The sequence below is a fragment of the Lotus japonicus genome, chromosome 6 (assembly GCF_012489685.1).
Source record: "Lotus japonicus ecotype B-129 chromosome 6, LjGifu_v1.2".
In the NCBI taxonomy this organism is placed as follows: domain Eukaryota; kingdom Viridiplantae; phylum Streptophyta; class Magnoliopsida; order Fabales; family Fabaceae; genus Lotus; species Lotus japonicus.
In genome coordinates this window covers 32,635,695-32,657,728 of record NC_080046.1, presented here as the reverse complement: position 1 = coordinate 32,657,728, position 22,034 = coordinate 32,635,695, and the positions used below count along the sequence as shown (strand labels likewise).

The 22,034-nt window shown below is 40.6% G+C and overlaps 4 protein-coding genes across 4 annotated transcripts; 1 reads left to right on the top strand and 3 right to left on the bottom strand.

Moving 5' to 3' along the window:
* Window positions 1-187: 187 nt before the first annotated feature.
* Window positions 188-4,770, bottom strand: LOC130723196 (ethylene-overproduction protein 1-like). The gene is made up of 4 exons (XM_057574156.1): window positions 2,069-4,770; window positions 1,489-1,780; window positions 1,093-1,402; window positions 188-752 (listed from the first exon to the last, which is right to left on the bottom strand). Exons 1-4 carry the CDS (start codon window positions 4,015-4,017, stop codon window positions 532-534), a joined length of 2,772 nt encoding a protein of 923 aa, XP_057430139.1. The 5' UTR covers window positions 4,018-4,770; the 3' UTR covers window positions 188-531.
* A 695-nt stretch (window positions 4,771-5,465) lies between these two features.
* On the top strand, window positions 5,466-5,921 carry LOC130725218 (uncharacterized). Its single transcript, XM_057576466.1, has 2 exons — window positions 5,466-5,627; window positions 5,709-5,921. Exons 1-2 carry the CDS (start codon window positions 5,466-5,468, stop codon window positions 5,919-5,921), a joined length of 375 nt encoding a protein of 124 aa, XP_057432449.1.
* A 389-nt stretch (window positions 5,922-6,310) lies between these two features.
* LOC130722000 (uncharacterized) lies at window positions 6,311-8,373 on the bottom strand. Its single transcript, XM_057572589.1, has 4 exons — window positions 8,238-8,373; window positions 7,493-8,163; window positions 7,111-7,399; window positions 6,311-7,012 (listed from the first exon to the last, which is right to left on the bottom strand). Exons 2-4 carry the CDS (start codon window positions 8,059-8,061, stop codon window positions 6,512-6,514), a joined length of 1,359 nt encoding a protein of 452 aa, XP_057428572.1. The 5' UTR covers window positions 8,062-8,163; window positions 8,238-8,373; the 3' UTR covers window positions 6,311-6,511.
* Window positions 8,374-8,501: 128 nt separating this feature from the next.
* LOC130725217 (uncharacterized) lies at window positions 8,502-10,461 on the bottom strand. The gene is made up of 4 exons (XM_057576465.1): window positions 10,295-10,461; window positions 10,060-10,142; window positions 9,118-9,986; window positions 8,502-9,017 (listed from the first exon to the last, which is right to left on the bottom strand). The coding sequence occupies exons 1-4, from the start codon at window positions 10,459-10,461 to the stop codon at window positions 8,511-8,513; spliced, it is 1,626 nt and encodes a 541-aa protein (XP_057432448.1). The 3' UTR covers window positions 8,502-8,510.
* Between the last annotated feature and the right edge of the window lie 11,573 nt (window positions 10,462-22,034).

The window sequence follows — 22,034 nt, the reverse complement described above, 5'->3', positions numbered from 1 at the left end:
TAGGATAATCGTCATACAATAGAATCTTCAATATACACCCACTTAAGATGTGATATTCTCTTTATAATGAACATGTGAATTTCAGGTTGTAAGGTTTACTTTCTCAGAAGGAAATCTGAGAGCAAGTTATTATTTGATCATTCTCCCATCTTTGTGAAAAACGCGCAAAAAATAAATTATTCAACGATGAAAACAAGAGGTATCAATCTGTTTTATAACCCTGTATCTGTACAAGAGGAAGTGTAAATAGTGCAAGACATTCTGTGTCCATGGCTCACAAGAATCTATATAATATCAATGGTGTTACTGCTATGATACTCTTTTGATTTACACCTGAATCACCCTCCCTATTTGATGATATAATGTATAAACACAACTCAATCTCTATTATCCATATTTTTCTTGTTTCATCCAAACAAGTATTGCTTCGTGCGTTTCTTTTCCTTTTCCACAGTCCTTGGGGATGCTCCCAAAACTCTCTTACCGAAACCACCACTTTTTTTTTTTCTCTAATGCACATATAGTTTAAGATTAGATGTTCAATTTGCGTGTCCTTTGATACAGGTCAAGTGTGCCAGCATGGTTGGGGTCTAAGCAAAGAGCTGCCTGACAGTCTTGGATAGCAGAGGATAGGTCTCCCATTGACTCGTAAAATGCTGCTCGCAGATGAAGCATTTGCACGTCAGGCTTGAATTTTATGGCCTTTGTGAGTTCCTCTACAGCTTCAGTTTCCTTTTGCTCATCCATCATCACTGGTCATGTATAAGTGATACTCTATGTAAGTATAGTCACTGGTTTTACAAGTTAAATGTGATACGTAGCCTTGAATCACTCATGCTATTGTATTGACTACCTTCTCCAAAGATACTAAGTCATCTAAAACATGAACTTACACAAAGTGAATCTTTATAATAAATTGAGACCATCAAAGCAAGGACAACAGATAAAATAACTTTTTCTAGAGATCCTATGAATTTTTAAATTAAGAGTTAACTCTCAACTTGATCCTAAAAAGTCAGGTCGTCACAATAGTTCTTTAAAGATTTTTGTCTAGTTTCTTAAAAATCAAATGCAAGATAGGAGATTGTGTACCTGCTGCCCTGTATCTATAAGGGTATGTCCTTAAAGGATCAAGTTGTGTTGCAACATCAAGATCGGCCTTTGCGATCTCACGGTCACAGTATTCTGATCGTTTTTCATATGCTGAAGCATTACTCTCCGCCTTCTCAATTAGCTTGGTCATCTCATCATATGCAGCTTTTCTTTGACTTTTCTGATGATAAACTCTTGCCAGACCCTGATGAGCTCTGGTGTGCCTAATTGCAAGCGCGTTGTTGTAGCATTCCTTTGCAAGTTCTAGTTTACCGCAATCCACATATATACTCCCCAAGTTATTCAGTGCCTGCAAAACATTGCACAAGACAATCAAATAACTTCACAACACAGACTTCATTAGCAAAAGGGATAGTATCAGAAGATATCACGAACTTGTCCTTTGCGAAGACCATCTGAAGGACATTTAAGTGCTTCTTTCAGAAGCTGGATAACATAAGAAGAAGATTCAGGGTCTAGACTAGAATCTGCTAACACATATGCTTTTAGGAAAAAAGCTTCAAACGTTCTCTGAATTGTAATGGATCTGTCAGCCCTTGTAAGAGCTTCTTCACGATTACCGGTGTCGTATAGAATCCATCCTTCATAAATTAGACTTTCTTGCATTGAGCTAGAATGGTTTCTGGCCATCCTCAAACTGCGCATCGCAGCCTTTTGACAGTTTAACCTGTGAATTTCATAGAAGTGAGGAATTCTCTTGAATGAAATTGTAAATATAGCTAAATAGTGAGTACTTTGAATATGAGAATAGCTACATGCGCAAAAAGACCAGGAAGCATCAAGAGGCATACAATATCTACATACCAGCAACGACATTATGGACATTACAAGATGTAACAAGCTATTGATTCATTTGATTGTGTCAAACATTCAACTCAGGTTCTAAGGATCCATGAATGGGGCCACAAACACAACACAATGAGAGAATTTCAAAGTTCAAAGAAAAGATGCTAACCTCAATAGGAGTAGAGATTGACGAAACTCGAGCACGCTCTTTCCAGGCTCTTTCTCTAGCATCTCATGTATAATAGCCAAAGAACCAACATCATCTACAGAAGACCATTGTTGGTATAATTGCATCCAGCATTCAGCCTGACTCTTCTGAATTCCACGGCTTAGAAGTTGGACCAAGCATTCCCCTTTGATCCTCCCATGTAAAGTTATGTAATTTGGCTCTATGGTTAACAACGCGCGAATGTCTCTCACGGCACTGTCATAATCCCCAAGTGCAATATACAACCAAGCCCTCAATTCAAGGCAATCAGGGGAGAGCTTAAACCCAATAAACTTATCTAGCTCCATGACTCCTTCTTTTACCTTCTTCTCCTCCACCTTTGCCAGGGCTCTATATTTATATGGAAAGGAAAGGGAGGGATCCAATTCAGTGGCAACATCCAAATCAAAACTCTTTTCCCTACCCATATTATACAATGCTCTCTCCTGATACATCCACCCAGCTGGTTTATACTCAAATATGAGAGAACTAATTAACTTATAAGCTGAATAAGGTTGACCCTGCTTGTGCTTGGTTCTGGCCACACCAGCCATGGAATAAACATGACCTGCCTCAACTGCTTCCTCAAAACAATGCTGAGCATCTTTATATTCTTTCCTTTCAAGCAACACACACCCCAATTGATGAAAAGCAAGGGCTTTCTGCCACTTTTCTCTAGCACACTCCCCTAATCTCTCCAATAACATCATTGTAGTTTTAGAAACCATGCTTTCCTCCATAGCAACCTGGCTCAGGAAATAGTATAATAAGAAAGAAGCACACCCCACCATAGCCAACCTTTCCTTTGCCTCAGAACTACAGAACAATTTTACCACTTTTGGATTATACAGAGAATTAGGAAGCTCTCTTAGCATCATCTGTAAGCAAGAGCCTACAAGAAGAGTGGCTCTCTCTTCCAATCCATACTCAATAAGTACCAATGCATCTTCAATATTTACAACAATTGAAGCCAAATGGGCATCACAGGAAGACTTCATTTCCTCACAACAAAACCTATTGGCAAAGGACAAAAGCTCCAAAACAGTCATGGGAGAGAGAAGGTCCAATCTTTTGGTCCTGCTGTAAAATTCCACTGCCTTCATTCCCTCTGGGGTTATCCCATTTCCTGAGAAATCAATCTTCCCCATTTGGGACTCTGCAAAACCACCATAAAGCATGGCATTTAATGGGTCTGAAAGTGCAGCAATTCTGCACCTAACACAATTGATTTCTTCATTCCCAACAGAAAACAAAACATCACTTTCCTCACCAAGCAACCACAGATTCTCATTTACACTTTCCTCTTTTGGCTCTTGCTGACACTCACAGCGATCATCAATCGAACAGAGACTAAACCCATGTTCCAAATTCTTCTCTGGGCATTCAAGAACATACCCACCACACTCCATTGAAGAAACACCAACAAGCTCATCATCCCTCCTCTCAAACCGCAACCACGCAGACAACACTACCTTTGACAACACATCCTCAGCGTTCTGTCGCGCTGTCCTGAGACATCTTCGGAGAATCTTCTGGTCACCGAGGCCGTGCAAGAGAGAGAACTGTTCCACATAGAGTGAAGCTTTCTCGGACTGTGAGCAGCACTCTATGCGATGATAGAGTTCTGCTAAGGTCTCTATGGGATTGATGGGTTTGAGGTGAGATTCTAGGAATGGTTCAATGGTGTCGGTGGAAGGAAGGTGAAGAGGGACAAGGTTTGCAAATGCTGAGGTTGATTTGTTGGTGCTGGATTTGGGTTTTGACCAGATTCTGTGTCTGCTAATGTTGTGAGGTTTTGTGGCGGTTACTATGCCTTTGCTGCTAGTCCCACCATTGGTTTCTGATGATGAAGAACTCAGAGCGTGAACTTGGGTGCTCTTGAAACGTTCAGGGAGCTTTAAACCACGCATTTCTGATGATTTTATCTACTTTCCTTTCAAGTTTCTTCAACCCTTTGTGCTAAGGTTGTGAACTTTGAAAGCCCATAAACTTGGGGTGTTAACATTTGAGGAAAGGAATCTCATTTTGTACTTGTTGTTGCCAAAACCCATCAGGTTGTACCAGAGAAAGAGATAGAGGAGTGGGTTTGTTGTTGTAGATTAGGTCCTGCACAGTTTGGAGGGAAGAGAAAAGGTTTATTCTTTTTTCTAGGTACTAGTGTTTTTACAGAGTGGTTTGGACTTTGGAGGGAAGAGAAAGATGATGATGCAGACCAATGAGCTAAACTGAACTTGGCATCTTCTATTTTTTGATGAAAAAAAGTAGTGAGAATTTCAGGGTTTGGATATGTGTGTTTTTTAGAATCAAAGAATTGTAATCAACAGACAACACACTCAGAATGAAAGGCTAGTGTGTCTACAGAATAAATAAATAAACCCACATAACTGATCTACTATATGCTTAGCCAATGCCATTAACAACTGCATTTGAGACCTCACGAGAGAGAGAGAGAGAGAGAGTCACAGATCCTTCAGAAGAACCACTCCAATTTGGGATACCAGCAGCTTGCTAATCTGGTCAACTGGTTCCATGATATCATTTTATTTCCTTTTTCTTTTTATTGTATAAAGAAAGTAGGACAAAAGAGTCATGGATAAATTAACTGTTCTATCATCACCAAAGCAAAACGCACCTAAATTGAGAATGATTTCTTTTTTAATAGCGAAGCATCTTTACCTTAATTCATGAAGGATTCATTTAACTTGAATACATTTGGATTTAGATGAAAGGCTATTACATGTGAAGCAAAGGTGCACAAGGTGGAGTGAGTTGTGTAACCAATCCATTTTTAAGTTAAGCAGTCTCATCATCACCAAACATATATTAAATTTTTTTAATTATACATACCCCTCTCCCTCCCCACTCCCCAAAACAAATAATTGTAATTTGAGAATAAGTTCTTGAAATTTTCAATTATGTTTACTCCTTTCTCCAACAAAAGCAATTCATAACTTATTGAAATGGTGATCATCCCCATAAATTATTGGCTAAAAAGCAGTTTTTGCCCCTGATGTTTCAGTTTTGTGCAAAATATACCCCCACCCTATTTTTGTCATTGAAACTACCCTCCATGTTATTAAAAGGTCCACCGGTTACCCTTCTGTTAGCCTGACGTTAATTCACTAACGGAGAAGCTGACGTGGAATTTTTTTTATTTTTAATAAAGCCACGTGGATTAAAACAATGAAAACTAAAAAAAAAAAACAAATTGATTTGGGCCCGGTTTGTAAACCCGATTTGGGGATTTAGGGTTCAAATCCCTAATTAGCAACCCATCATCGTGTTCATCGACGAGAGAGACAGGTTGAAAGAGTGAGGGAGAAAGAGCAGTGAGAAGGAGCGATCGGTAGAGGCTGAGATGGGTGGAGAAAGCCATATCTCGGGATGTAGCTCTGTGACTACTGGGTCTTCTCGGAGGAGGGTTTTCTGCAAGTGTGGAGTTCAGGCACCGTTGGTCACTACTTGGTCGAACGAAAATGGCAACATTGGAAGGCGCTTCTATGGGTGTGGAAAGTTCCAGGTAATTTCTCTTGCTAATCTTGTTCCTAATTGTTATTGCAATTCCTCCACCTAATGCTGCTCCTAATTTTACTCTTGACAGGAACAAAAGATGAGGCAATGTGATTTTTTTGTGTGGTATGATGAGAATGAAGGCAACCCACGTGACAAGAAGATAATTGCAGGCCTTCTTCGTAGAATTGAGGGGATGAAGAAGAGCCAAGTTGTGTTGATGAAGTTTTGTGTTCTAGGATGGTCCTTTTGTGCAGTTCTGTTGATTGTAACTGTGTCACTAATGTTGAAACTGATGAAGTAGAATTTTAGGGTTTTAGGGTGTGAAGGAATTATAGTGTTTAAGTGTTGTGTTTTGTGTTCTAGACTGTGGAGGAATTGTAATGTCTGGTTAATGTAATTGTTGAAAAGTAATGCAATGAGTTTGCAAGTTTGAATGACAATATTGATACAGAATTGATATTGATACTGAAAAGAGAATGGATACTTAACTAACAGTATCAAAATTGTACACTTAACTAACAGTATCAAAATTGTAATGTTGGGTTAATGTAATTGTTGAAATGTAATGTAATCTGCAAGTTTAAATGGCAATATCAGAATGGATACATAAAGATGCAGAATTGATATTGATACTGAAAAGAGAATGGATACATAAAGATGCTTGAATTACAAGGCCATAAAGGTTCACACTTAACCAAGCTTTAAATTGTCTACATTTAAACTTGAACAATAAAGGTCTACACTTAACTAATAGTATCAAAATAAAGTGCAGAGTTACAAGGTCATACAAGGCCATACCAAAATATCAATAATCATAGGCCATACTAGTTTGGCTTCCCAAGTACATAGAAACAAAATACAAAATGCAGAAACAACAAAGCACTTTCCCATTCAGCTTGTGCTCTCTTGTGTTCCTAGTCCAGCTCTTGATCTCTTTCTTCCCCTTCTAGCTACACCAGCTGGTGGTAATGAAGCTGTAATTGTGCTACCTTGAGAGTGTGGTTGTGATGCATTTGGCTGACTTCCATTAGCTTGAGATTGTGGTTGTGATGCATTTGGCTGACTTCCATTAGCTTGAGATTGTGGTTGTGATGCATTTGGCTGACTTCCATTAGCTTGAGATTGTGGTTGTGATGCATTTGGCTGACTTCCATTAGCTTGAGATTGTGGTTGTGATGCATTTGGCTGACTTCCATTAGCTTGAGATTGTGGTTGTGATGCATTTGCCTGACTTCCATTAGCTTGAGCTGTCATTGGCTGAGAAGCAGTAGGCTCACTTGCTTTAGTCTTCCTCTTTCCTTTTGCAGCAGGCTTGTATGTAGGCTTTAGAGGTGCATCAGCAGTCCTTGCACTTCTTGTTCTAGGTTTTGGGTGAGTCTTCTTTGAGTTTTGCTGCAAGTGTGGCATATGGTAATTAATGACAAGTATTACCTTGTTAAGTGGATTACATAGAAACTTCAGACATTAATTCTCAAAGTTAAGTGGATTACCTTGTTCCCCCCTTTCTCTATTTCCCTATCCGCACCAGTTTTCCCTCCACAAGTTCTTATATTGTGACCCCACTTTCCACACCTACTGCACTTAACCTTGGTCTGATTCCTTGCAAGCTTGTAGGGATTCCTGGGCTCATCATTCTTTTTGTTTCTTTGAGTCTTAGGTCTTCCAGGTGCCCTTCTCACATATGGTGGATTTAGTGGTGTCAGATCACTGACAGGCCAGAGTATGGGACCATTGTTTGGTTCAATTATATATGCATAAGTGGACAGAAAAGTATCTCTCCTACAAAACAAAACAATAAAATTGTGAAGTCATTATGATGGCAGCATTACCTATAGTATACCAACACAAATTAACACAAGGCTAAACCATTACCTATAGTAGTTGTCCACATATTCTTCAGGGTGAGTACGGTTATGCCACATGCAAGGAATAGCATGGCAGCATGGGATACCTGTCAAATCCCATCTCCTACATGCACAATGATTTTTGGCCAGCTCCACACGATACTTGTTAGTCCCATCTGTAACCTCAAATTTTGAATTAAGGGTATCACCATTCCAATGTGGTGCCCAGTTTTGTGCTGCTAACTTGTGAGCCTCCAATTTCTCCTGAATCATGGGGCATATGTTTCCCTTGTACCTCAACATTAAGTCCCTCTGCTTCACAATCCGAGAGCTGATGTAGTGCTTTAGGCCTTCAATGAGTGATATGATGGGTTTATCCCTGTGTTCCAGAATTGCCATGTTGAAAGCTTCGCACATGTTGTTCACTTGCAGGTCACACAAAGAATGAGTACTAAAATGTGCTTTTGCCCACTGCTTAAGAGGTATCTCACATAGATCCTTCCATGCTTCTTCATTCATCTCCTTAAGCTTTTGCATTGCCCTGTCAAATTGAGGCACAGTGCATGATCTAGCAGCTGACCATAGTGCATTTTTCATTTCCTCTCCTGGATACTTCTTTCTCCAGTTTCCATAAACATGCCTAACACATACTCTATGGTCCACATCTTCACTCAATGCTGCTAAGGTGGGAACCAAGCCCTGAAATATCAAAGAACATAGTCAAATACAATACAAACATAGTCATATATAATAGAAGCCTAGGGAAAACAGACCTTCTGTTGATCTGAAATAAATGACCACCTCCTTGATTGTATTGTGTTCAGATCATCCAGTAATAGGGACACAAACCATTCTCATGAATCTCTAGTCTCAGCCTCAACAACAGCAAAGGCAATTGGGAACATCTGGTTGTTCCCATCCTTACCAACAGCAGTAAGCAGCTGTCCACCATAAACACCCTTCAAGAAACAGCCATCCAATCCAATGAGTGGTCTGCAGTGTCTTGCAAAAGCCATTCTGCAAGCAGCAAAGCACACATAAATTCTCTAGAACACAGGGCCATCCGCTCCCATCTCACTTTTGATAATCACAGTGCTGTTTGGGTTGCTCCTCAATAGCTCATTAGCATAACTCCTTAGATGTTTATATTGTTCCTGCTCTGCCCCATCAATCATCTTTTTGGCTGCTGTCCTAATTCTTGATGCTTGAAATCTATTCAGCACTACTCCCCACCTAAGCTGGCCTTCAGCAACCACAGAATTGCACTTCATTCCAGGGTTATGCCTTATTGTTTGCATCAATTTCTTGGCAAGTAGCTTAGGCCTGGCATGGCGATTCTTGGAGGTCCTATAGCATGAGTGCTCATCAACCAGTGAGACAATCTGCCAGAAATTGTTCTGCTCATACTTGGAAAGCCTGCAATAAAATGGACACTCACCCTCGCATTTAATGACAACCCTTTTGCTATCACTCTTCTCTAAAATTACATTCTTCCTCCTTTGAAGAGCATACTCTTTAATAGCTGTTTTAAAGAGTTTGGAAGTAGTAAATTTCTGCAACAAAAGACAAGTTAGAAAATGTTCTTTTGTAAAAATGTACTTAAAACAGCAAAGAAATGTTCTTAAAACAGTAAATGTCAAAGAAGAATAATACCTGCCCAACTACAAACTTAACCTCTGCACCATCTGGAGGGAGTTTGAAAATTGGGAACTTTTTCCTTTGCTGACCAATTTCATCATCACTGTCAGGTGGTGTTTCCAAGTCATCAGAAGCTCCATCCTCATTTGCAAATTCATCCAAACAAGCTGGATTTTTATCCTTGGTAGCAACTTGGTCTTCATCTACTGAACCAAAGGTTGGAAGGACTTTGGACCACTCCCACTTCTCATCAAAGTCACTGTCATCTAAACTGATCTCACTATCATCTTTTCCATCAAGTCCCTCACCAGCTACCTGACAATCCTCATTAAGAATCTCATGTTGTCCTTCATCAAGTCCCTCACCAGCTACCTGACAATCCTCATTAAGAATCTCATGTTGTCCTTCATCAAGTCCCTCACCAGCTACATCACAATCCTCATTAAGAATCTCATGTTGTCCTTCATTAACTGCCTCACCAACTACCTCACAATCCTCATTAACAATCTCATTTTGTCCTTCATTAACTCCCTCACCAACTACCTCACAATCCTCATAAACAATCTCATTTTGTCCCTCACCAGAACCACCCTGGCCATCATTAAGTCCCTCAACAGAACCCTCACCAACAGAACCCTCACCATTCTCCTTAACTCCCTCACCCTGACCAGCTTGTGTGTATTCAAGGAACTGAAAGTCATCTACAAGTTCTGGTACTTCCTCTACTAAATGCTCAACATAAAAGTCAACTTCACTATGTCCCTTTACATCATTCAGAAAAGCCACCACATCTCCATCATCCCTAAATGGCTTACAACCACTAGAAAGTCCAAAATCAGGGTGTCTATAGACTATACCATATATTAAATGAGACATACCCCAACCTTTTTACAACTTTGCCTAAATCAATGGAATTTATCTCATCTACATCCCATTTGTCAACAGTAAAACATATACCATTTAAATAATCCAGACTAGGTTCTGACACAAACTTGCCACTATGCCAGACATGGACATTTACTAAATTTCTAGCAATGGGCCTACAAATAATGTAAACAATGTCAAGATTACATTCAATATCCCAATAAATTAAGCACCACAACTAGATAAAACCAGATAAAGACATCACTACCACATAGAGACAAACTAAAGTGATAAAGAAATTGACAAAGAATCTTGAAAAGGTACCTACCTAAACTTGAAATTGTCTGGAAATTTCTCCCCCCACCAAGAGGTAGGGTCATATGTTGGCTTTTCGCATGTGCCATGCTCAGGGACCACATGCTTCCCCTTCTTCTGCCTCGGGCTCCCCCTTCCTTTACCTCCTCGACATCCACGATTTGAAGACCCACCAGCCATGTGAGAATGTCGAATTCAACCAAGTTTTGGGACGGCTCTTTCTCCCTCAGCTCCACGAATTGCCTTCTCACTGCTCTTTCTCCCTCACTCTTTCAACCTGTCTCTCTCGTCGATGAACACGATGAAGGGTTGCTAATTAGGGATTTGAACCCTAAATCCCCAAATCGGGTTTACAAACCGGGCCCCAAATCAATTTGTTTTTTTTTTAGTTTTCATTGTTTTAATCCACGTGGCTTTATTAAAAATAAAAAAAATTCCACGTCAGCTTCTCCGTTAGTGAATTAACGTCAGGCTAACAGAAGGGTAACCGGTGGACCTTTTAATAACATGGAGGGTAGTTTCAATGACAAAAATAGTGTGGGGGTATATTTTGCACAAAACTGAAACATCAGGGGCAAAAACTGCTTTTTAGCCTAAATTATTTGTCCATATTGGTTGAATGTCCAAATCATACGTGGCTCTTTCTTTACTTTTCAGGTGGAGAAAAGCTGATTGAGCAGCATTTCCTTCTACAGCTCCAGTATGCTATTATTTACAAAGTGACACATGTAAACAGTTTTATAAAGATGTTGGATCACATTTATTTCATTATCTTTTTACAATTTTAATTTAGTTTCAATACCGTGAGATATAGTAAAATCTAATCTAATCAGATATATAAAGAACTATTTTCAATGTTAATATATAGGAATTATAATTTATACTCAAAACCATTATGCTATGGTGTCTCTCGACGCACATCAATAAAAACTAAACTAATGTTGTAACCTCGTCTCTAAGTACGTCCCACGAATTGAGACCTAAATCACTCTCGCATACCTATAAGCATTTGACCTAGATATAGCCATTGGGGCTAACTTACAGGATTATTGTTGAGACATAGCAATCGCCACTGAGTTACAATGACCGAGACATAACCACCTTATCTAGGAAAAAATTAGGAACATCTCTCCTAGGACACAACATTCGAAACGACTTGGGTTAAAACAACCCCACTCATGACTGGTATCGATCTAGGCACTCACGTCCTAATGGGAAGATTTGTCCAAACGAACTAAAAACTCCTTGGTGGAGGCCTCGCTCAAAGGATCATGAATCAACACTTAAGTAAAACCTAACCAAGAAAGCCTGTAGAAGATAGGGCACATGCCAAAATGTGTTTCGCTCCTAAAACTATTATGAGCACATTTCTCCACGCCCCGACGCATGACCCGAGGGAATAGAGAAAAAGCAAAGGGCTTATCAGTCGTTCATCTCCTGACTGATAGCACAACTCCTTAGGCAAATTTAAGGGTTGACCTGAAAGCACGATGAATCTATGACCAACTGTGATATCAATGTGACCCCAGACCCCTCAGACCTCGTACCCATAGAAAATACCACAAGAGAAGACCTAGGTAACTCTCTAACTCTTTTATCATACTCTACTCTTTCAAATGCTAATATGGGTGTTAGAGTCTCTTCGCAGGTACAACTATAGGCAGATCCAAGGCAGTCGGAAAGGCTCTATCATGATAAAGTGAGGTGCCACCCAAGCATTCACAATTCCTAATTCCAGTAAATCGCCTTAGCACATGAAATACTTGTTTATCTATGTTTAATACAATTTTGATCAGTTTTCATTTTCACATAGTCAATCTAAAATTTAGAAGCTATTTACAAAAACTTCTTAATTTCAAAAAAAAAAATACAAAAATTTCTTAATTGAGAAATTTGTCAAAATATATACTACATAAAGTGGTAAAAAAAAAAAGCTAAGCTGAACATTGTGCTAATGTGGCTGGTGTTCAGACTCCTAATTATTAATGGGTCATTAGGAGGAAGTAGATCTAGGAATGCCCTTGTATAAATTTTTTATTAACTTATAGCACCATCTACCATATCTGGTGGCTCTTTTGCATAGAGATTCCATTAATTATTGGATGTATACATGTATGATCAACGATGCATGTACAAGAGAATAATAATATCTGCGAATCAACACAAGTTGGAATTCATGTTAGAAGAACAAAAGCAAACAGGGAATATATACGTACCCATCTAAATTAAGAGAGCAAAATGATGAGAAAAAGAATCACATCCATACAATTAACATGTGACACTACTGAAGCATGTCCTTCTATAATGCTGACCCACTAGGAAAAGATAATCTCAACTTGTGGAAAACGACTCAAATAGCTTTAAGAAAACTATTCCTCAAATCCACGCAAATCTGGATATGTTGTTGCTAATCCCTCCATGTGATTTGATAAAAGGGCTAACTTTTTTTTGTGGCACAGAATCAAATTCTTTTGGGGCAAAATCTTCCGGTCAATCATCCCAGTGACAGTTTAGCTTTTGGCACAACTTAGAAGTTCAATGATCATATTTTCAGCCTACGAAAATGAAAGAATTAGAGGTATCTTATTGCTAGTTATCATTTCTATGAACAGAAGCACGGATATCTTTGGCCAATTGTGATTATGGATGACAAAATTACTTATGTGAAACCCGCGGATAAAAAATTTGTGGTCGGTAAAATTATCGACATTGACAAATATTCATGGATTTACTTAATTTATAGACTTAAATATGTTTTTGGTCTCTATAAAATAGGAGTCATTTGGTATTAGTCTCTCCATTTCAAAACGTGTCGATTTGATCTCTAACTTTATAAAATAGGTGGTTTTAGTTCGTGTCATTAGTCTCCGTTACAAAAAAAAAGTGTGACAAGGTTGACGAAGGTCCACATCAGCATTGGATATGCCATCAAATAGAGTCTAAAACCAAAAGACTTCTATATATTGACTAATTTTCCTACTCCCTTAAAATTCTTAATTCTAAAATTTTTAATCGAAATCTCACACCCCTCTTCTTCATCTTCATCTTCACTAAATCACAATCTCATTCTCTCAGAAAATTACTTTTAGAAATATTGTAGTAGCTCACTCTTGTGTGCACAAAGCAAAGAAATATTAGAGAAAAGCAAAGAGGCAAAACCGCAAAAGTGAGAGGAATTTGTGAAGAATACAAGTAGTACGACAAATATTATATCAAGAAATGATGAAACTTTGGTTAAGAGTGTTTTTTCTTCATTTCCTGTTCAACTTGTGAATTCAGAATTAAACTCATGAGTTCATCCGATTTGCTAAAAAAAGAGTCTACAAGCGTTGTAACTCTTTTTGGTTACTTAGGATCATAAACTCGCATGATTTTTTTAATGGAGCAAATTTTGATTAAATAGGAATTGGCATGGAAGCCAAAAATCAGTGTACAAAAAAGCTAACAAACCTGGAGGACCCTCCTCAACCCAAAGAACATCTGAAAGGGCGAACTCATATGATTTTTTTTAATGGAGCAATTTTTGATTAAACAGTAATTGGCATGGAAGCCAAAACATCAGTGTGCAAAAAAGCTAACAAACCCGAATGACCCTCCTCAACCCAAACAACACCCGAAAGGGCGAAGACGTTCCCTGCTATAAAGTCAGGACCAGAGTTTCCCTCTCTACGAACAAAAGAAAAATCAACACGATCAAAAAACCCCAAGAAACTAAAACAGTCATGAACAACATAAATCAAATAAGACTCTCCACCACACTTTCTCCAAGCATGGTTGGAGGCAAACCATTTCAAATTGAACTCTCCTGAAGTCCAACTAAGAAGAAAACTCCACATCCACCGAAGACAAAGTGCTTCCGCTATCGCCAGGGACAAATCCACAATTGGATAAAGGGATGCTGCCGCTAGAACTTTACCATCCTTATCCATCGCCACCATTCCAAAGCTCGCCTGCTTATCTCTCCCATATCCCCATTGCTACATCAATATTTATTTTCATGACCCTTGCTGATGGATGAATCTACCTTGCTGGGAAGTCAGTAGCCACAATCTTAAGAGTTAAAACTAGAGTTTGAGAATCATGCATGCAGATAATCTTAAATATGTTTAAAACTCACAATATCTCTGTGAGTATGTAGCGGATAATGATAAAATAAATTACCCAAGAGTGGATGGCACGATTTTAGTTTATTATTCTTATTTATTCAACTTTTCACATCTGAATTCTATTGAATTTTGACGTCTTAGTCAAGCTTTTTGTTTTTGTTTCGTGCTAGAACATAGAAAGGGAAGGTAGTACCCAAAGTATGAGGAAGGTGATGAGAATGCTTAGAGAGAGAAGCTCTAACCAATTAGAGAGAGAAAATGTAACTGAATTTCAATGCTATAAATGTTCAAATGAGCTAAGAGTCCCTTACAATTGGTATTTCCCTCCTATTTATAGAGGTGGGGTTGGGCTTTGGCGCCTCTAACCTATCCAAATGGGCCAGTTGGGCCTTGGGAAGGGAGGCCCAAGACCATGACGTGTTCCCCGCCCAAGGTCAGGTTCCCTGGGCGAGGGACCCTGGGGTCTCGCCCAGTCCACAAGACACCGAGCTCGAAACATGAGAGCTAAGTGTGTCTTTAAGTAAGAAATAAGGCGAAATCCCTAAGAATACTGACTAGGACCTAAAAAACCTTGAAAATCTAGAAGTGGAAAATAATGGCCAACACGGCCTAATAAATAAAGCCTTCACAATCAACACTTTGGATCTCCAGCCGTGCCCTCCTCTTCCGGGCGATCCAAGTCCACAAGCAGGCTTGTGGCGAAGGCTTCTAGTCTGCCCGCCTCAACATAGTTACGCACGTGCCTTGAATCGTGATACTATGTCGCGTGTTGCGTCCATCCCATGCGTCAAGCCTTGAAACGATGTCAGGGTCTGTAAGACCCAAGTTTTTAAGCTTAGAATAAGTGGAAGAGATTTCCATTTATGATTAGGCTTGACGTATCGTGAAGGAAAAACCTGAACAAGAGTTTATCGAATGGAATAAATTTATGAAGGAGAAAGTTCAGGAAAAGTCTAAGGATTGTATCAAAATCGATAAAAGGTATAGCACGATCGATATACGCTTAAACCTAGGTCAGAAACCCTAGTATATAGCTAGTTTTCACTTAAAGTCACGATGGAAATTAATTCCAAAAATCTTCAGAGAAATGTTAGAACTTCTCTTATTCCATATACGACAATCGTTTCGAGGCGAAACTCTAGAATCTACGAACGTCCGATTCCAATCCTCGGAAGTTTGCCGAAACTAAAACCCTGATAGTTCAAAACCCTAGAATCAACCGACGATGAAGACTTTTTCTATTCGGAGCTTCAGATGAAGATTCTACACGCGTACACCCATTTCTCTTGATGATTTCAATCTTTCTTCAGAAGGAAGTTTTCTATTCCGACATTCGATGCAAAAAGTAACTTATCGGGTAAAATAGTTTTACACCAACTTTGCATTAGTCACCTAAAATACAAGGAAACCTCTTTTGAGTTTTGGATTTATGTCGCCAAAACCTATCCTAGAATTCACGGAGAATGAAGCCGGAAAAATCAGATTCGCGAAACTTTCATTTTCCCGCGTTTTTCCAACCTCTATATATAGCCAAGAAATGAGAAAAATCACAAAATCTTACCCATTTTCTCTCTTGAACCCGCGAGCTTTGGAGGAGGAGGAGGATAAGAGATTTTCTTCATTTCTTGCTTGATCGTTGATTCAACAGTTGCTACTTGAAGGTATCGAGGTATAGTCGCTAATCCTTACCTCTGATCGTCTTTTCTGTAACTTTTCTCTATGTCTTTCTGTGCTCATAGTTTTGAGGTTTTTGCAAAACTATCCTGATAACCTCATTTTTGATTCTAAACATCTTCCCTACGTGCCCAAGAGCATGTTTAGCTAATAATACTGCGCCGATTCTCGAAAAACTACCGTCGAGTTTCAATTCTGCTTAAAATACCCATTTTGGGGCAAAGCTTCGTCCTTTGGGCTGAAAACTATCGCCTTAGCTTAGTGCTAGTAGGATTAGTTGTCATAAACGTCGTTGGTGACGTCCCCATCCAATTTGCTTTTCGAAATTTCAGTTTTGAAATTCTGAGCTAAAATATTGACCAAAATACCCCTGCGACAGTTTTCGATCCGATAATTTTTCCGAGTTTAGAATACCCTTAGTTACGACTAATAATAACCTAGGAACCAAGTTTGATCGAAGAAAAATCGACCCACCTAATTACCAATAGTGGCCGAGCACCCTAGGGGGGGGAGGAAGAAAATTCTTGTTTCAAAAACTTGTCCTTTCGCGCTAGATTATCGTACCTCGGAGTATATACCACTTCGTGTAACCTTAGTGAGTATCGATTACTGAGTTTCTGATAGTTTTTGATGGAATTCTGTGGTTTTACTCTAAAGGTTCTTTTGAAGAATTTCCTGAAGAACAAGGAGCTGGTTGTGAAGGAACATTCGAGGACAATCCTGGAGAATCTACAGGTGAGGGCTACTCACTGAATCCTTAGTTAATGCTTAGGGTCGATGCTTTCGACATTGATTTACTGTTTATGCACTTGTGTGTGGTTGACTGGAAAAAATGTTTTCTGAGGCTTCGGCTGACAATGTAGATGATTCATCTACTAATTGCTTTTGAGATTGAATTACATGGTACGTGCTAAGTGGGTAATCTAGGATGTGTGATGCATGCTTTATATGCTAAGTGCTACGTGATTATTCTAGAATGTGTTGATATATGACACGTTTGTTGACTGTGCTGATTTACTTATGTCTTTTCAATGATATCTGTGATTCTGAGTAGTGAGGATAGCGGACAGGTCATGCCTATTTTATTTTGAGATTTTGGGGAAAGCTTGATAGGACGAACGAGATTCGGGCCTTGTTATGGTTATGATGGATCGAGACATTCTCGGGGAGTTAATTGGGATCGTGGGATGTTGAAAATTCATAAGATTTGCGATAAGACTAAAAGGATATTATTTTGTAAAGAAAACTCATAAGACATTAAACAACCTCTAAATCTTCAAATAATGATAACAAACTCGAAAGGAAGCTTAGGATTCAAATCTTAGTTTTGGAAAAGGCTTAAAAGCACATTTGGTCCTCCACGAATGAGGTTTGTGCAAAATGAGTCCCTAAACTAATTTTTTAGCATTCTCAGTCCCCCACGTTATCCTCCGTTAACATTCTTCGTCCCTCACCCCTTTTCCGTCAAAAACTAACGATTCTCTCCTAAGTGGCACATTTTTTATGACATGGATATTGATTAGGAGAGAGATGAGGCCAAATTGGACACAAATCATCATCTTCATCTCCTTCTCCATTCATCTTCATCATCTTTAAAAGAAAAAATAAAAAAAATCCCAAGACCCAGAATTTCATTTTAACGTTTTTTTTTTTAATTGTCAAAATCTGAAAAGAATAAAGATATTAAAACAAGCATGAAAAACCCAAGATGTAAGCCTAAGCTTTTGGCATCTGGGACCAAGCAAAGAGAATAAGAAGGAGAACAACACACAACGCACATCAATTGTTCAACGCACAACACAAACCCACCTCCTCTTAATCTTCTTCATCGTCATCTTCTTCACCCTGAGGCCTGAACTAACATGCAATCATTGCAATTTTGTATCAACTCTCCATCAACAGGTTGAAGCAAGGTTTGGTATCTCCTCAACAATTCAGATCCCATTCCGAAAACAACAGAATCTGGGATCCCCTCCCTCAGATACGATCAGAAACAACACCCACCACCACACAGAACTAGAATCGCCTCCGCAGATCCCCTCGCCGTGACGCCTCTGCTTCCACTAGGACTGGATCTGCGACCTCTCTCTGTCTCTGTTTCAATCTGCAACGTCAACTCCTTAGGTCAGATAAAAGAGGAAGCTTTTGAGATGTGGATGAGTTGTAAGGGCAAGGACGACGATGATGGTGAATACGAAGTTGATGGTTTGGATGGTGGTGAGTATGGAATTGCAGATATTGAAGGTTCTGGAAACTGGAAAGGGATTGAAATTGTCAGGCTTTTTAAATTTTAATTAAATATTAGATTTATAAACAATTCTGATATATTTTTTAATTTTAATCACCTTCCACGTCAATAAAAAAATCACACGGATGAAAAATCCGTTTAAATTTTAACAGAAGGACTAACTGTTGTAACGGGGGATAACGTGGGGGACTGAGAATGCTAATAAATTAGTTTAGGGACTCATTTTGCACAAACCTCATTCGTGGGGGATCAAATGTGCTTTTAAGCCTTTGGAAAACGAGAAGTGTCGTCGGATCCAAGTGTTGAGAAAATTTGTAAGTTCTGAGTATGTTGATACTCCTTCGCTCTTTGAGCAGTTGTTTAGCCATCCAAGGGATGTGCCGAGAAGCTTCACTGAGGCGTGAGACCTTGTGAAAGCGAGAATATTCACTGAGGCGTGAGACCTCGTGGAAAGCATGGATCTTCACTGAGGCGTGAGACCTCGTGAATAGCATGAAACTTCACTGAAGCGTGAGACTTCGTGCAAGTGTGTAAATTCACTGAGGCGTGAGACCTCGTGAGAGCATAAAACTTCACTGAAGCGTGAGACTTCGTGATTGTATAAGACTCCACTGAAGCGTGAGACTTCGTGGAAGCATTGATGACTCGAAGAGTTATCGTGAGTGGTTGCACTCATTTTATGATTAATTGTATTTTGTCGCAGAATCGACTATTACCTTAGGGTATGCTTTTAGAGACAATAAGTTAGCTAGAACACGTGGCGACGTGTCGAGTGAGGTCGGAGACGTTGTTTGGCTAATCACTTTGCATTCATGCATACATTTTGAGGTATTAACACGAGACGAACTTCGGACCTCGGTGGATTCCAAAATGGTCATAAGACCCGGATTTCCGCGTAAGAGTGCTATTAGGCGACTCTTAGTAGCAGACCGAAATGGCAGACCTTCGGGTTCACTGCTGATCTGGCTACCTTTGTGTGGTGTAAGAGGCACGCAGGCCGAAATGGTCCCACCGTGGCTGGTGTTAGGGCTGATCCGTTGATGCCCATCCTTTTTCCGGAATTCATTTGGTTAACTGGGTTAACCGTCATTTCATTTCATGCAACATGCATACTGACATTGTTGCTGAGTGTGTTTGATACTTGTTAATTCTATTTGATGCATGTTAACTGTGATTACTGTCGTTACATTCATTATGGAATATGCAACCCTAGGATGTTATCTATAACTATAAGCCTAAGTGGCTATTCTCTTATTTGTATCTATTGGTGATATTACTTACATAATTCTTTGGAGTTGACCCTCGCGTCTTCTGTGTGTGCTTTGGCGGACTACGCCCTTTGTCAGATGTCTTTGGCGGGCTGGTTCACGATGGTTCACCCTTCGGGGGGAACTAGGGTTGAGATGCTGGAACAGGAGCGCATCGCGGTCGCGAGAGGAGGATGGATGGTGTACATAGACTAGGTCGTTCTGGATTTCGAATTCGGACGACGATCATGCTAGCATGTAGGTTTTAGTGCTGGTGTGAGCTCCTCGAGATAGGATTAGTGTAGGAGTAGAGTCTTAGCTCTGACCGTCATTTATTTCTTTGGGGACAGGGTAGTTTCCCGCCTATAGCTTTTTGTGTGGTTTCTCTACGGGAATCACAGAGAGTTGGTTGGGCTAGGAGGTCTTGTTTTAGGCCGTTTGAGCTAACTTATTCTCATTTTGAGGGATAGTGTTGCGAACACTTGACCTTTCTTTTGGTTTGTACTTTTTGCCTACGGGCGCTACTTTCTACTACTTTCCGTCACTGGAGGTTTACTCGTGACGTGGTTTGCTACTTACAGCTGGGGCTGTATTTATATTATATATTAGTTCTGTTATCTTTTGTTGGGAGTTTATTTCTTTCAGTCTTGTTTATATTATCGATCAAAAAAATATTCACGTTTTTCCGCTTAAACTTTCTTTTTGGTTACTAAAGTGACGCCACCGAAATCGAGGTGTTACAGGGTCAGCGAATCCCCAAAATCTCAACCGCTACCCTTGACATGCCCCTTCCAGTCACATCACAACTTTAACAATTTGAATTTCAACCAATCGGCAGCAACTGTTGCGGCTTTCATTTAATGCGGCACCCCCGCTTCCCCAAAATCCGTGTCACGTCTCCTGAGGTAATCATTCCACCTTTGCCATGATGAGGCACGTTCTCCCAACCGCCTCTTAACCTAACCTTTAAATTCAACTCCTTTCTCTCACTTGCCACTTTTGAAACCCTCCACAGCCTTGCAAAGTTAACCAAGCTATTACCTCAGCATCTTCCCTTCTTCCGTCTTAGTTCCTTTCTGCAAAAAGGTGACTCCTCAACGTCGCACCAAAAGATCCTCACGACTCCAAAGCCCCGCTCAAACATCCCGCGCCCCGGCCGTTCCTCCTCCTGCCGGGGGGCATCCCCTTCATGAAAATGAAAAGAATGTCTTCTGGCACAAAATTCTTTCTACATTCCCTTCGTCCGCCACCAGAGAACCCGTTCTGAAAGCCATCTTCCAACCCTTCGAGTTGTCCACTGACAAATCCATCGCCGAGCTGGCATGCCGAGCCGGAGGGTTATGTCGTGAAAAATCTCTCGAAGATGTCCTTATCACCAGCCGGGGCTTGAGCAGCCGTCGCCCCTGGAAGTGCCGCACACTCGAGCAAGGCGCGGAAGAGCCCCACTTCTTCTACGTTTATGAGTACTTCTTTCTTGACTTCAGGATCAAACTACCCTTCTCCCCCTTTCTTTGCCAAGTTTTGAGAGAAATCAATGTGGCCCCAAGCCAACTTCATTTGAACGCTTGGGCCTTCGCCCGATGCTATGAGATCCCGTGTGATGCCATCAACCTTGAAGCCAAAACCTCCCATTTCTTTTACTTCTGTGGCGTGGAGCCAAGATCCTTGAAAGTTGAGACTCCCGGGTGGGTATCCCTGAAGTCTCGAACGGGTCGACAGCGTCTCCATCCTTATAAGAGTAATATCAAGATGGGGCCCGGGCGCCGATATTTTCACGTAATCGTTCACCCCTTCTATCCTGAAGCTTTCACACGCCGGGATGGGATTGCTTTATTTCCTCTTTACCGGACCGAGGATCTCTGCGACGTTCCTCCGCCACCCGACACATCACTGGATAAGGAAGACAAAGCCATCCTTGGCTTCCTCGTTGGGTTCCCCATCCTGGAATGCTCCCAGTTGCTCGAAGCCGCTCACGAAAACACACTCCACACCCTCCTAGAAGGGATTGATTTTACTGCGGCCGCACTACAGCGCGCCTTAACTGCCGATCCACTCGAGTTTCCTCCCGTTTTCAATACCCAGGTGAGCAATAGGAAACGCGTCGCCGTCGGCTCTGACGCCGAAACTGCCGCTCTTCCGTCGAAGAAAGTCAAAGGGTCTTCCTCAGCTGACCCTGTTCCCGGCGCAGCCGGGACTGATGAGGCTACCCCAGGTGTCTCCCCATTGCAGCCTACTGGTGACCTAACTCCCAGATTCCATGGTGACGCCGCTCCGCCTTCCCCCCCGAAGAGGTCCCAGAAATCCAAAGAAGTTAACCCTGGTTCAAAGGGAAAACCCGGGGTCGAGACTTCCTCGCCCCGAAAGTTGAAAAAGAAAAAGAGAGGCGAGAAATCTTCGACTGGTGAAGCATCCGCCCCACGCCTGGAGAAAAAGAAGAAAAAGAAAGGCGAGAGACCCCCAGCTGACGAAGCGTCCGCC

Coding starts and splice junctions, on each gene's coding strand:
- LOC130725217 (XM_057576465.1), bottom strand. CDS start 10,461: ATGGCTGGTGGGTCTTCAAATCGTGGATGTCGAGGAGGTAAAGGAAGG. Junction 10,143..10,294: donor CCAGACAATTTCAAGTTTAG/GTAGGTACCTTT, acceptor CATTATTTGTAG/GCCCATTGCTAGAAATTTAG. Junction 9,018..9,117: donor TTAAGTTTGTAGTTGGGCAG/GTATTATTCTTC, acceptor CTTTTGTTGCAG/AAATTTACTACTTCCAAACT.
- LOC130722000 (XM_057572589.1), bottom strand. CDS start 8,061: ATGAAAAATGCACTATGGTCAGCTGCTAGATCATGCACTGTGCCTCAA. Junction 7,400..7,492: donor TATGTGGACAACTACTATAG/GTAATGGTTTAG, acceptor TTTGTTTTGTAG/GAGAGATACTTTTCTGTCCA. Junction 7,013..7,110: donor TAGAGAAAGGGGGGAACAAG/GTAATCCACTTA, acceptor CCACACTTGCAG/CAAAACTCAAAGAAGACTCA.
- LOC130723196 (XM_057574156.1), bottom strand. CDS start 4,017: ATGCGTGGTTTAAAGCTCCCTGAACGTTTCAAGAGCACCCAAGTTCAC. Junction 1,781..2,068: donor CAATCTCTACTCCTATTGAG/GTTAGCATCTTT, acceptor TGAAATTCACAG/GTTAAACTGTCAAAAGGCTG. Junction 1,403..1,488: donor ATGGTCTTCGCAAAGGACAA/GTTCGTGATATC, acceptor AATGTTTTGCAG/GCACTGAATAACTTGGGGAG.
- LOC130725218 (XM_057576466.1), top strand. CDS start 5,466: ATGGGTGGAGAAAGCCATATCTCGGGATGTAGCTCTGTGACTACTGGG. Junction 5,628..5,708: donor ATGGGTGTGGAAAGTTCCAG/GTAATTTCTCTT, acceptor TACTCTTGACAG/GAACAAAAGATGAGGCAATG.